The sequence below is a fragment of the Ambystoma mexicanum genome, chromosome 13 (genome assembly GCF_040938575.1).
Source record: "Ambystoma mexicanum isolate Mex_15411 chromosome 13, UKY_AmexF1_1, whole genome shotgun sequence".
NCBI classification, from domain to species: domain Eukaryota; kingdom Metazoa; phylum Chordata; class Amphibia; order Caudata; family Ambystomatidae; genus Ambystoma; species Ambystoma mexicanum.
In genome coordinates, this window is record NC_090938.1 from 194,356,939 (window position 1) to 194,371,313 (window position 14,375).

Genomic DNA, 14,375 nt, shown 5'->3' on the forward strand with positions numbered 1-14,375 from the left:
TGCAAGTAAACAAATTCTCCAGTAGGGCTTTTGTTTTCTCAAAATACATTCCTATCCCTATATTCAGCTAAAGGCAATTTGATTTTCGGCGAAACAGTAATAATGGAATGGTGGGCCTTTCTCTCTGAAGAAAGTGAGTCAATTTGTGGTTTTATTTTTGAGGGCCACTCTGAGGTTGTGATCCACTTCCAACCTTGAGCAGTATTTAGCTTTTATTACAGCCAATGCTGAAAACCGTATTTCTCACAAGTAGGAAGACTCAAAGGGTAAGAGACTGTATAGCAGCCCTTGCCATTGTAGGATAGTCCAGGTATACTTTCAGCCAAAAGTCACTCCCGGCAATGTTGCTAAATTCAGATTGCTGGGTAGTGTTAGACTGAATCTTAAGCAGCTCCTACTGTGTATAAACTGGAAGATACACCACCTCCTCTGCCAGAAAAGGTTGCATCACCCAATCATTGATGCCAGCATTTTCTTCAGGGACGTATTTATCAAAGCTTAACCTTTAATGTTAGGTGCCTTGTGATTGGTGCTAGGATAATCAGCAAGTCACCAATTGCATCTGCAAGCAATGGGAACGGAACTGCTACCAAAGCTTCAAAGGTTATTTTCCAGAGGTCTACCTTCCTCTTGAAGACAAATACTTTTGTATTCAGAGTAAATTGACATCGGCTCCTTGCAAAGACATATTGAGGATATTTAGCTTGTTGAAAATATCAGCAAGGAATGGCAAGAACACAAGCCAGCGTGGATCACACAGATGGTTTGTTTTCCGTGTCCACATGCAAAAGGAATTGTTGCACTTTGTTTCCGAGTTCAAAGACACGTTGCAGCACTCTTCCCTTGGACAGCCATCTGATTTCCTTGTGAAAGAGCAAATCATCTTCTGCCCCCCATTTCTGCAGACAGAATTGAAAAGAGATGTGCTCTTGTCAGCTGTGCTTTGATGGCATTAACCATTTTTACAGCTGAACGGATTACATTGGCAAGTTCATTGTCCATATTCCGAGCAGCAAGCACTTCATGGTGAATTATGCATGGCGTTCATGCAACATGTGGAGTGACTACTAACACTTTGGTCTTCAACCATAATCTATCTCCACACATTGAAGGTGCACCAGCCGCGCAGATTCCTACGCCGGCTTCCTATTTCAAATTGTGGCTGCTCATGAAATCATTTAAAATGTCAAACAGTTCTGATGCTGTTGCCCTGGTTTTAATTACCTTACAAAACAAAAAATCCTCCAATATGGTTTTTGTCCCACAGTACCTTACAATAGGCTTTTAAATGAGCGTCTCTGGATAGATCCGTTGCCTCATCCAACTGTAATGCAAAGAGACTGGTTTTCAGCTATGCGAATAATTGTGCAGTGATATTTTCTACCATCTCAGACATACGGCTGCTGATAGTAGTGTCGGACCGAGGAATCGTTTTCAGCTTGTCCGCTACTCTTTCAACATCCATTCACCTGCATATTGCCATGGCTTCTGGTAGAGCGACTTTCTCAGCCTCAGTTTATTTTTGGCATGGAGGTAGGCAATGTCATATGATGCTTTTCAATGCACTGGCTGGACTAGAAGCATTCTTTTTTCTGTACTTTTCTGCTGACTGGTTATGTGTAACTTGCTAGCAAAGAGGTCTCTGCTCTTGCCAAGAGATTGTATTGTTTTCAAGTGGCGTCTTAATTTGGTTGGTTTCAAGCTCTCATTGGCCAAAGTTCCTGAAAACACTGAGGCCTCGTTTCACTTCCGACCCCAATGGAAGTAAATCCAAAGTCTAAATATGTGGCATCATACTTCCTGGATTTTGCAGGTTTTTTTTCTTTCAGTGTCTACGTCTGCCTTGCTTTTGAAACTGTTTTAGGGCAAAAATAAGCACTCCGTTTCAAAATGGGTTCCTCACCTATGAAAAATAAATTCTGATAATGCCTTTTCACGTGCTTTATTGTTGACCTGGATTTTACGTACCGGATGAGTTACAGAAGGATTTGAAAACGATAATTCCAATATAAAAATGCAAACCATGTTTTAGAGAAATGTAACTGTGACAAAATCCTACATGCTTCAGAAGGCTGTTTAGCAAAAATTCAGGCTGGAAAAAACATGGTCATCTAAGAAGTGCTGTAGTATTCTCCATGTCCTGTGGATTCCCGTTTGAAGATCTGAGTTCCACAATGCAAATATAAGCAAGGGACATTGCTGACTGTTTGTGCTGGCCACAACCCATTGGGGCATTAAATGGTGGTCCTCTAAGAAAGAAATTCTAGCTTTGCCTCCAGTAATCCTTCAGACCCACCCGAAGCTGTTTTACCCATCGCTTCACAAAAAACTAACCAGGCATCTTTTTGGAAAACTGAGCTTTCATTGCCACAACCCCTCCATTTTACAGCACTTAAAAATAACTGTACAACGGACATTCTGCAGGATTCTTGGCTATGGCACATGCTTGCTGGTCACTTAAATATTCCACACAATGCTCCAGCTTATTCCGACAAACTCCTTACTGGACTTCGCTTTGGCAAAACCTGCAGAGGATGCCACTGGCTTCGAACGCATAAATGGTAGTGACTGCCTTTTCTTGTAATGATTGGTGACCCTGGAAAGTAACACGGCAAGTCTGAAGATTTAGCACAGAAAAACTTCCCAGTTATGGCCCTTTTGAGCTCTTTGCGTTCCCACTTCCCCATGAATGCTTCCAAAAGTGGGATTGTTTTTTTTTTATCGGACGGGGGTGGAGCAAAGTCCTTTATTTTGGTAAAGGAGCAGAGCTGGTATGCCAGGAAGAGGTCAGTGTAAGGAATCACTTGGTTCCTCGCGACAGTCACACGCGCTCTATGTCCATGTTTGGAGCGAGAGCCACGTGACCACTGCGACGGTTGGAGTTTGTAAAAAGACGAAGAGTCAGTGCTGTGGATGGCTCTGGGGAGCTCCCCTTAAATAAGACTCCAATTGAAAATTGGTGAAGTGTCGTCCTGCTTCAGTCAGCAAGAATAGCTAGCATGTGAAATAGGCAGTGATATGCTGTAGCGAGGAATGCATTTCATCACTATCGTCCATTCCAGAAGTCTGCCCACAGCGCATTGCTAATGTAAGGTGAGCGCAAGATGTAAACTACACTTGTCTATTTGCATATTAAACAATGTGCCTTATATGTCCCTTGGGCATGTCCTGTCTGTATTTTCCTGTAAACACATTCCCAAAACTACACATTTAAAATCAGATAGCTGCCAGAAGCGTCAAGTGTAGCCCCAGGTAGCTGTTGGGGTCAAGCTAATCTTAGTTGTGACTTCTAAGTATACCTTTAAAATTGCTGCACCTTCTTAAGCCATAGTAAAATACGTTTTTTATTTTTATTTAAAAAAGGCCTTCTTTCCTTGGACAGGTCATACTACGGATGTCGGGATTTTTGATTTTGCCACTGCTGCTGGGGACTTTGTCTGCTGTCTTAGTTGGGATGATGGAGCTAATTTGTTTCGCTGCAATTTAGAAATTACATAAAAAAATATCAGACCTACCAAACTGCCCGTACCAATTCTACTGGGAAAACATACACCACTACCAGACGGCACTCATTTCACTGGCCTATATTTGCACACTATTCTCTCCCAGTTAGGGCACAGCCTCCCCCAACAGCTTCCCGGGAGCTACTCGGGCCAACCGGTGCATGAGTCAGGCTTCAAATCTTGTCACAGTTCGAATTGGCAATTTGAGTCACCAGCAGAGGCTTGAACATATTTGTTTGAAAACGAGACAGGAGGGCGTCCAAGAACTCTGGACTGCACTATTGTATAGTCGTATTGCCCAAGGTTTCGATGGCATCATCAATACCAAATATTCTAATGAGCAAATCATATTTTCAGTGGCATGTTTTTGTAAAAGAGGAGTGATGGCCATACAGGGACTGAAACCCTAAGATTGAAAGTATGATGCTCTAACGACCGAGCTATCTGAGCTCTGGCAACACTGTACAACTGAAACTTGATCTTAACTCGACAGCTTCTCCATAAATGGCTGCTTCTTTGGTCAATAAAATGCATGACAAATTGGTGCATTAATCAAATTGTAGCAGTGGAGCCATAACTTCTTTGAAGTCATTCCGTGTTCAGATTTAGAGATTTTCAGCACCTAGGACCTTAATGGTCAGCCACGTACATATTTTAATTTTTTTAAGAAATTGAATGCAAACGTGCTCCCCAGTAAAGACGTGTCTGCTGCTCCATGCTCGTTTTCTGCAATGGGGTTTCCGACAATTGAAAAACTTTTTGAAAAGTTATTTTGCATACACCAATAGGTCAGTTTTTGTTTTTTTAGGGGAAAAAATGAAAGCAGAATATAATTTAATTTTCCAGCACATTCTGCATGTGAAGCAAAACAAAAATAAAAAATGGTGGCGTCCTGCTTGCCTCCTCTCCCCGGCCGTCCTCCAAGGTGGGTCTATGGAGGGTGAGGAGCACAGGGAGACCAGCAAAGTGGCACCCTGGTCCCCACCCCCTGGGGGTGGCACCCACTGCACAATGTTTCTTGTCCCCCTGTGTCCGTCCCCTCCACTGACCCATTTTAGAAGCTCTGGTGCCCACTGCCTTCAAGGTGGGTCTGTAGGAGTGGGATGCAGGGGCACCCATAAATCAACAAACAAAATTGGTGAGGGTCCCGCTTGCGTCCTCTCCCCCTGCGGCCCTCAAGGTAGGTCGTGGGATAGGGGCGCACAGGGAGACCAGCAAATTGACACCCTGGACCCCACCCACCTCAGGGTGGGACCCAACTTTGCTGGTCCCCCTGTACCCCTCTCCCTCCATGGACCCACCTTGGAAGCCATGGTGTCCACCTCCTTCAAGGTGGGACTGACTCTGAGGGGAGATTCGTGCAGGGTGGCTGGCAATGTGGTGCTCTGGTCCCGCTCTCGCCCCCCATGCCCCAAAACCCCAGGTGAGTACACAGGGGGAGAGGGGCGAAGGGGGACTTCAGCGGGAAACACTCATCTGGGCTAGCTGTTCGCTGTTGCTGGGCAGCAACAGGCTGGAAGACCACAGCCTAGACGCGCGGCCTAAATGGTGAAAAGTGTGCATCCAGGCTGTTTATTTCCTGATTCGTGGTCACGCCACAATGTGTCACACTGAGCATGTGCAATCGGGTGGGGGGGGGGGGGCGGGAATATTGGCTCTCAATCGCGCATGCTTGGTGCGGCTAAATAAAAGGCATTTCTTTGTCTGCCGCAGCACCCCCACCCCCCTGGCGTGTAGCTGCACCACCCCCCTGCCCCCAGGTTGGGCATGGCCCACAGATTGAATACTGCTGGGCTAGAGGGAGTCCTGCTGGCCAAAAACCTTCACTGAGAACTATTTGAAGCATGGAGCAATCTATAAGATTAGAGTTACTCTTTGCCGTGGTCAAGCAGAACGTCCCACACGGGCTTAACTTTCCTCCCATGCCCCACAAGCTCCATTTTTGCTGAGTTAGGTGCGGCAAACTCTGGAAAACGCCAATCCAATGTGTATCTTTTTTTTGTGTAGACATAGATAATTTTGCCTGCTACATTTTCTGGCAATCCTGCATGTTTTGAGCAACCAGATAACTGGACACATTCCCTGTCTTAACTGCTCAATTAGTTTGACTGGTTCCATGTTTCTTTTTAAGTATGCTGAATCAAGACTTGCAGCAACACTGTGTGCTGAACACATCCTCCACAATTTATTTGCAACATAAAATCCATATATTCTGTTAATCGAAGCCTGGTTATCTGTATCTCTTTTAAATTATAATCAATTAACCCATTTGAATCACTTCTGGCAGTCATTGAGCAATGTCTTCATACCAACTCCTCCAGCTGCTTTTCCAGTACGAGTCAGCGGAATACCTTTTGCTTTGCGAGCTGAGGAATGGCCAGGATCCCTGTGATTCTGGTACCCTCCCCTGTGTCCTAACTGGTTTCCAGACCCTCTGTCAGAACCTTAACTGGGGACTTGGTTGGTAACTATGGGGGGAGCGGACAGGGGAATTCTAAGTCATTTCCTTTCAGAAGGGAGAAAAAAGTAGAACTGGTTTCACCATTAATCTATACTCATACTTTCCTCCCACTTTCTCAATTAAAGATGGCTCCTCATTATTGGGGTCTCCAATTTCAAACAAGTCCCTTGTTACATAATGCATGGCGAGGGGGTGAAAGGGGAGCTATATGAAGAAGTACTAATTGTTGGCTACAGCACTTGACAAGTGATGAAGAACAATGTTGAGTGGAAACTTCTCTTTAAGATGGGCATGTTTGAGTCTAACCAAATGTCAGATATTTCCTTCAACGCTACTTTTTCAAGCTTTAAACTAAACTTTGTTTTGTGTCTCTTCGTTTCTGCTGCAGGTTCTGACAGATCTGAAGTCTGACAACCAAAGGCTGAAAGACGAGAATGGAGCTCTGATACGGGTCATCAGCAAGCTCTCCAAATAAGCATTTCCTGCAGAGGAGGCCGAGGCCAGAGATGGAAAAGGGCACTTTTGCACAAGATAAACCCTTTTCCCTCCCATTACCCGAAATGGAAAGCATGGACACTGTTTTAGCTAATGGGATTGCCAGCATCCTATTTTTTCTCTCCACCACTCACAGAACGTTCAGGATGCTCTTCCCGAATTACATCCTTCTGTCCAAATGGAGAATCTCACGTCACCTTGAATTTCATGGCAACCTGATTTGCCACCAAGGGGCCCTAATTCTGTGCCAGATGACAGAATTGGTTGGCGACCGTAGAGGTTGTGTTATCTCTTTGGACCCCGCTTCGCAGAGGATGCCCTATTCACAACATCGAAGGAGGCTCAGACAAAAGTCGCTAGAACACCAGAATTCTTCTGGAAGTCATAGGACATGGTGACAGTTGGGAAGTTGAGACGATTCAACCAATGTTTGAAGACTAACTCGGTGTCACCAGCGTTCCGGAAGTTCCTTTCACCGTTGTTAGCCACATCTAATGTTCCAGAAATCCATGGGTCTGCATCCGCCACCCTGCATCGCAAACCATCTAGCCTGTACACACATGTCAAAGGTGCTGTGAATGAGTCTGAGATCTGGGGAGCTTTGCCCCAGACCTGCTGCTAGTTGCCATGCCGGTGCTCATTTCTTAGGTTGCCCAATTAACTTGCCATATGCACTACATTCCTGAGCAGTTTTTGCAAGACTGCACTAAATTCTCTTCAAATCAAAGTCTATTGTTCTTAGTATGAGCTCAACAGTTAATGCAGCCATCATATTAGATCATAAGGGATTGGCCTAGGGTGACTCAACACTATATCTTTTTAATCTTACTCGTTTGAAAGTGTATTCTAAACTTTGTTTTTCAACACTTATACAGGTTGAGCATAACCCCTTGGCTGTATGAGAGCAGTCCTATACATTAGCATGTGGACAAGAGCACTGCAACTCTGATTAGTTGGACGTTCTTGGGCTTTTTGCCTTAATTTAAAGAGATCACAATGGGGTGCAGCTTAATTATTTTCAGTATTTATACAATAATTTCTAATAACCATTCTTTCCTTGTATGTATTTCAGTTTTCTTTGCTGCTATTGGAATAGCGGCCCAGCACCTTTCCCTTGAGGCCAAACCTTGACTTTTCTTAAACGATTTGTATAGTGGTGATACAGTTCTGTGCGTAAATGCTTCTTTCCATTGTTATGTGGTGCTTCACTCTATTGGTTTCTGAAATGTCTTGCAGTGGTGAGCAATTGAATCATGGTGGAAAGGCCATTGTGTGTTATTGCAAGCTTACATGCAGTGCTATTGAGGAGTGTTAAATCCATGGATGCGGCAAGTGATGGATCTTGCAATGTACCAGATGTCCTGGTGCGTAAGTTACAAGTTAATACATGCAGACAGCACGTTTTTCAAGTTTAAGATAGGTGCTTACTCCCAGTTATAATGGACCTCTGACATTTTGTCTGCCATGTGTAATGGGCCCCACAAGCATTCTTGTGCCATTGTTGGAAAGAAAGAGGTCCTTGGTGTGCTAATCTTAGCTAACTCCCAGTGTGTAAGGCTTGGAGAGGGTGTGTTTGGGGTCAGCTGGTAGGTGATATGCCATTAATTGTGGTCCTGAGAGCTAATGCATTTAATTCACCTTAAAACTGATTGGAGGTATGATGGCAGTGTTCATGTCGCATAGGATGCCATCTTTTGCTTATTGCTTGGGATGGGCCATTGTTTTCTGTCTGATCCAACTTAAAATGCTAGTTCTGTCAGTCAATGGTACTAGAACATTGTGTGTGTGTGTGTGCACTGTATGTATCTGATTGCAACACATTGCCCTGTCTAATTGCTTGTGTTAGGCATCTAGGATAAGAGTGGCTGACTTGTTTTGGCAAGCGTCCAACCCGTGCTGTCCCAGCATAGGTTGGCACAGGCATTGTTAAACATTGCCAAAAGATGGGCACCTCCTTGTGCCCGATATAGGCCTGTGGTTTAGTCTGTGTCATTGGCGATTCATACAGCTCATGCAGGCCCCTAGGTGTGTTGCAATAAGAGAGCTTGGTTCTGTGTGTACCAATGTTCATCAGATGTGAGCCAAGTGACTTATCTTTTCACCAGTGGCCATTATTTGCCATAAAGTGAAACGTTGCAGTTAGTGTTACATGCTACTGAATTTGACTAATGGATCAACTATATATTGGAAACTTTAGCTATGCTCAATTGAAGATGGTAGTTGGATCTCATTAACGACATGCTGCTGTTGCAGTGTCCTATGAATGGTGCATTAGGTTCCTTCTCTGGTCTATTGGCTAGCGTGCCTCAACTTGAAAATCCTGCTGTCAGTTCCAAGGTCATTTTGGTATTGCTTGGCAGAGTATCAAGTCGAGCAATCCTGAAAGTAGACCGTAGTTGATAGATCGAAACCTGGATACCAAAGTGAAGCACCCAACAGCCGACCTGGTGATCCTTCACAACAGCCGCAGTTTAAGCTTGTGTTCGGTGTATGGGTGTGAAAACTTCCACATTTTGCTTTCAGATTAATTATAGTTTGCACTTTTGGCAATGGCAGTGGTGGTTACATTGGATTGCTTCTCATAGTCGCGTTGAACAACTCATGGATCTGATGGCTTGTATGTCTGATGTGTAGCATCACTGTCGAGGTTCACCATTGCTGCAAAATTCTGTTCTTACAACCCACCCGAAAGCTATACTGTGGCTTTGCATACGCAATTTTGATATATTTCTACGAGAGCTTCAACAGCTGAGAATGCAAAAAACTACCAACCGGCAACCCTTTTGGATCTGTGGCGAGCAACCGGGGGGTGGTGGCATGAGGAAATAAGTTGCAGGTTGTGTTACTTACCTACACAGCATGATGTCCACCAAATTGGCGGGCTCCTTGGCACTAAACTCATAGTAGATTGTGGGTGAAAGGTGTTTTAAGCTTTTTCATTAACACCATGATGTCTGATGTAAGGAGGAGGTCCCAGATTAAGATAATGCCATAGTCTAGAAGGCTGGAATAAATCTGTTGCCGCTGCAGGACTTTCTCACCTCAGTTTTTCAGTAGCATCTTTCTCATAAGGGTTCATTTCAGGAAGAGTATCGCAACTTGCCTCGAAGACCGTCAACCCCATCTATTGCTTCTGAGCAAGAGACTCTTGAACTCAATTCTCCTATGCTTATTGCTTACAGAATGCACAGTATTTTTAATGCAAGAATCTCATCACTTTGTTACAATAATTTCTGTGGGATTGTGGATAATGTTTTTTCCTAATCTCCCCATCCCCAAATCGCCTTGTTAAATGGGTCCATTGAGAAAGACCGCATTCAGTGAGCTGGATTGTGGGTCCGTGAACTCGGCATGCCACATTTGGAGTCCCGCCTTTGGCATCGTTTGATCTGGGGTGAATGTACGCTCACAGCCTTCTGCGGGCATCGAGAGAGCCTTTTTGAAACCTTTTACGTTGTGTATGTTCTGGTGATAGTTCTGTGGCGCAGAGATATGGTTGGGAGAGATTGATTTCATGTCTTTGCCTCCCCTTTTTGTTTTTTTTTTTAAAAAATAATTGCTAAAAAAAAATGAGATCACATTGTAACAAACCACATTCGAAGCTCGATATTGGGTGACACTTTTGAACTATGCAATTAATGCTCCTTGAAAGGTGCCCACATTTTCAATTGCCCTTTCAAAAAAGCAACACTCTGCATTTCTTATGCCATTGCGTGCGTCTGCAGTGACCTATCCTGGTCCTCTGCCAGCATTCATCCATAGTTGTGCAGTATCGCCTCCTTCCAGCCCTTGCCTCTTGGTGGGCGTCTTTGATTCTTTGGCCACTTGGAACCATATCCATGAATTTGACCATTTGGATGCCATAAAAGTCTAGCCTGGGAACCCTGAAATTGAGGACTACTTTGGACAGAATGTCTTGGGAGCTTATAGCCATTAACAGATGGAAATATTTGCTTTTACAGTGGGGTTAAGTTTTATTTGACTTTTATTTCCCCCTTTCTGAATTTAAAGATGGATATTGATGCTTCAGACACTGAGGAAGTGAAATGTATTTAATGTAATTAAATGCATAGGTTGATTTTAAATTGTCATTTTTTAAAATGTTGCACACCTTCAAATGTATGCCGTTTATGCAACATTTTTAACAGTGTTTATATGACAGTGGCAGTTGTTCCTTGTACATAGTACGGCTCATCTGAACATACCCATGCTTCTTTTAAAACTGGTCACGTGTGCAAGTTCTTTTTGCCTGTATGTACTAAATATGTCCAACTGTTTTAACAGACCTCGTGCTTTTCATTTAGAGATTAATTTGTGGTACATGTGGCTATTTTCTTAGCACAGAATATTAAGATCTGATTTGTAATCGCATAGTCTCTCTTAACCCCGACCACCCCCCCCCCCCCAACTCTGACCGAATTCAGTTATTTTGGCCAAATGCATTTGGCCCGGCCCCCAAAATGGACAAAGGCATCATTCAACTGTAAATACAAGATGTACATCACCCGTGTCACGCACCCCATATCATTTGTTATGGGAAATGGCCTTTTACGTTTGCTGGCGTAATTTACAGGAACCATTGCGTCGTACACACCGATTTGACCTACAGACCGATTTGATGTATAGTAGCATATTTAAAAATGCTGTAAGCTACTTATGACCACAGTTGAGTTGTTCGCAAAAATTACCTGATTAAGAGCACATTTCTGCAGCTCATTAATATTGTGAGATAAACAAGAATTATTTGAATAGGTTTCTAATGGTGGTGAATGATGCAGTGTACACGTATTTACCATTGCTCATTATTTTACTTGGAATGGTGTACGTGCCCCATTACCACTTCCCTTTTTTTGGTCTTGGTTCAATTATATCTACTTAATAAATGTCTATAATTGTGCTATAAAATGGGCTACCGCCTGGCCATTCATTGGCAGTGAAGCTGTTCATGAACTGCCTCATAATGTATTGCTATTTTGATTGGTCCAGCATCCGCGGCTTTAGTTGACTGGATCGGATGTGAAGGAGGAAACACTGGTCCTTTCTCAACCTGTCAATGCATTGCCTGCTATGCCTCTCCTCTGGGTGTGCCAGCATCCCTGCTGCTCATGTCCTGAAGATAGTCATGTATGTCACTCGCTTTGAGTATCAGTAAATGTTTGAGAACCATAGCAAGAATGATAGGGCCGTGAAGTGTGGCCTAACCTTTTGTATACCAAGTTGGCTACCTTAGGTTGTGGAAGTGGGCAGCATTCCTGCTCTGTCTTGAGGGAGTGTCAAGCGCTTGCCATTTCCTTAGAACTAAGATACCAGTACATTCAGAGAGCTCCTCTAACAAACTCCACAAAAGAAGGAAGAATTGAATCAAAGTAAAGGGGGGAAAAGATGGGAGCAGGAATTTATATTTAAGCGGAGTCCTTTGATCCTTCTGCACTGCTTATGGCTGACAGACCAGGCAGTCTCTGGATGTGGAGGCCAAGCTTGAAGGTCTTCAGAGAAGGTAGAGTTCTGCATTCAGACCCAAAGAGACCAGGTTCCCAATAAGACGGGGAATAGGCCAGAGTGGCATGCTCTGTAGTAACTATGGCTCACTAGGAGGCCACATAATGTAGGTTACCATGTATGCAGGCAGTGATGGAAGGATGTCATGGTCTGTAATTAAACTGTGAAGATCCCCAGAATAGGCAGGCTTTGCAGCCAATGAGTCTGGAGAGACCTACAGAGTGGCAAGACTGCACAGTCTGTTAATGAGAAGCAGAGCACAAGGCCAGGCTTTGCAGTCAGAAAGTGAAACGACCCAAAAGACTGGCTATGTTGCCACGGTGGTGAGAAGGTACCTGGAGAGGCTAGACTCTGTATGCTGGAGGATAAACAGAGTCGAAATGGCTACGTAGGCGATATGCAGGATGTTCTTTAGAGGCCAACATATGACCTAGAAGAGTACCTGAAGGCGCCAGTAAATAACCACTCAAGTTATATGTCCAATGCAGAGTTGAAAATGAGTTTCAATAGGCACATTTTTTAAGCGTGCATTGCACATAGTTTTTTAAAGTCAGGGTGTATTGCTTATTATTTTGTAAGGGTGTCTGTGGTTTAACTTCCAAGTTTCCCCCTGTTTGTTCCCTTGGCAGACACGCTAAAATCATGAAGCTCCATTGATATGTGCAGCATCTGTGCAGAACAGATGAAGTTCTAGCCTCATGAAATTAGTAAAGGGACTGCCTGCAGAGTGGCAGTAACTGCATTTGTGGGTTGCTAGTTAAAAGTATGTAACCATGAATGTGAACATCTTTGTGATATGCCATAAATTCTGTGAAATTAGGAAGCCTTAGTTCTAGGCCTTTTGTATACCTCCCTGCTGGAGCGAAACGGGGTTCTTCTCAAAGCTGTCCCATCAGTCAAGTTCTCCTCCTTCTCTTGTGACATACCCACCGATGAATCAATGCTTCTAGTGGATCATTTAGGGGTGGCAAGGGACGCGTTTGGGAAAAGTTCTTCCAAGTTATGTCCTCCGTCAAGATCCAATCTGATTTTAGCTTTGTACAGTATCCCCCATAATATGTTATGTTTAAGTGGTATGAACATGGTAGGAAGATTTGTTTTCCCAAGGTACAATATTTAAGTTGTGGTCAGCGACAGCATTAATGTCTTCTGGGCTTGGCATTATCATTCCACAATGGACTCCGTGTGTGTGTGTGTGTGTGTGTGTGTGTGTGTGTGTGTCTGTGTCTGTGTCTGTGTCTGTGTGTCTGTGTCTGTGTCTGTGTCTGTGTCTGTGTGTGTGTGTCTGTGTGTGTGTCTGTGTGTCTGTGTCTGTGTCTGTGTGTGTTTTTGAGGATTCCTGTTCTACTTGTCATGCAGGACACTGCAGGATTGCTTTTATTCCACAGCCTCTTTTCTAAAATGTGTCTGTAAATGGTCACTGCAGATCAGCTCACTGTTACTCATCGCTTGTTTGGACAGCTTGAGGCCCACCTCGTTGCACCTTTCTCTTGTGGTGTTCTATGCACACTTCTTGTATGACACGTTCGAGCTAAAGCAAATGGCATGCGCATCTGGATGTCCCGCGAGTTGGAGGATATGGGGTGTAGCTCCCCCCTTCCCTCCAATCCCTGCTCACTCATTCCAGCCATAGTTTCTAGATCTGAACATCGGTTCAACCCATAGAGTGCAGCGGCAGGTCTGACAATGGGGTTGAGACGGGAATGCACCTTTATGCAATCTGAGTGGCCTTTCAAACATGGAGATGAAGGAAGATTCCGTTTTATTGGTTGTTTATTAATATTGTTTATGATGATGTAGTATTATATAAGTATTACATGGTTGAAGTTTGGGAATAACCTTCACATGTGTATGATGTCTGAAACACACACACCGGTATTTATAAATAAACAAGTAAAGTGTTTTAAAATTGGCTCTGAATTTTATGTTTATGGGCTAGTGGGGTGGCTGACGGTATATTCCGTGTTTCTAACTGATTCCTTCCACCCACAGATTCCTCATCTTTGATTTTCTATCTCTGTTGCTAGCTGACTTTGGTAGCTTCGAGTTGACTCCGTACAGTGTTGTGCATTCCCACACCAGACATGACGTCGGGGCCAATATATATGGGCCGCCGCTCCTCATAACCTCAGTTTCTTTTTTTCTGCACACTCGGTGTACTTCTAGAATGCCACATAGCTTAGGCTAACCTCACTGCAAATATGCCATGCCGAATCCTGCAGAGGCTCTTGCTTCAAGCCTGGTGCTGAACGCATGTCCATATCTGATTCTACAGGACATACCTTAAGTGCCTCGGGTAAGACCACTGACGCAGAAGATTGCGGACCCTGCACGTCTGTTCATTCAAAGACCCTCAGGGAGTGTGCCACAAAAGTATTCACGTTCTACTACAAAGGTGGAAAGAGGACTCCTTTGAA

General features: G+C 44.0%; 1 protein-coding gene across 9 annotated transcripts in view; it reads left to right on the forward strand.

Annotated features, from left to right (window-relative positions):
• PPP1R12B (protein phosphatase 1 regulatory subunit 12B) overlaps positions 1 to 13,867 on the forward strand; it is a 1,230,188-nt gene extending 1,216,321 nt beyond the window's left edge. For all 9 annotated transcript variants that reach the window (XM_069633604.1, XM_069633603.1, XM_069633606.1 and 6 more), the window contains one exon: positions 6,353 to 13,867. Coding sequence is in view for 3 of the 9 variants with exons in the window: in XM_069633606.1 (XP_069489707.1) it covers positions 6,353 to 6,439 (87 nt within the window). In the remaining 6 variants the exon portion in view is untranslated. The remainder of the gene's footprint in view (positions 1 to 6,352) is intronic.
• Positions 13,868 to 14,375: the final 508 nt, after the last annotated feature.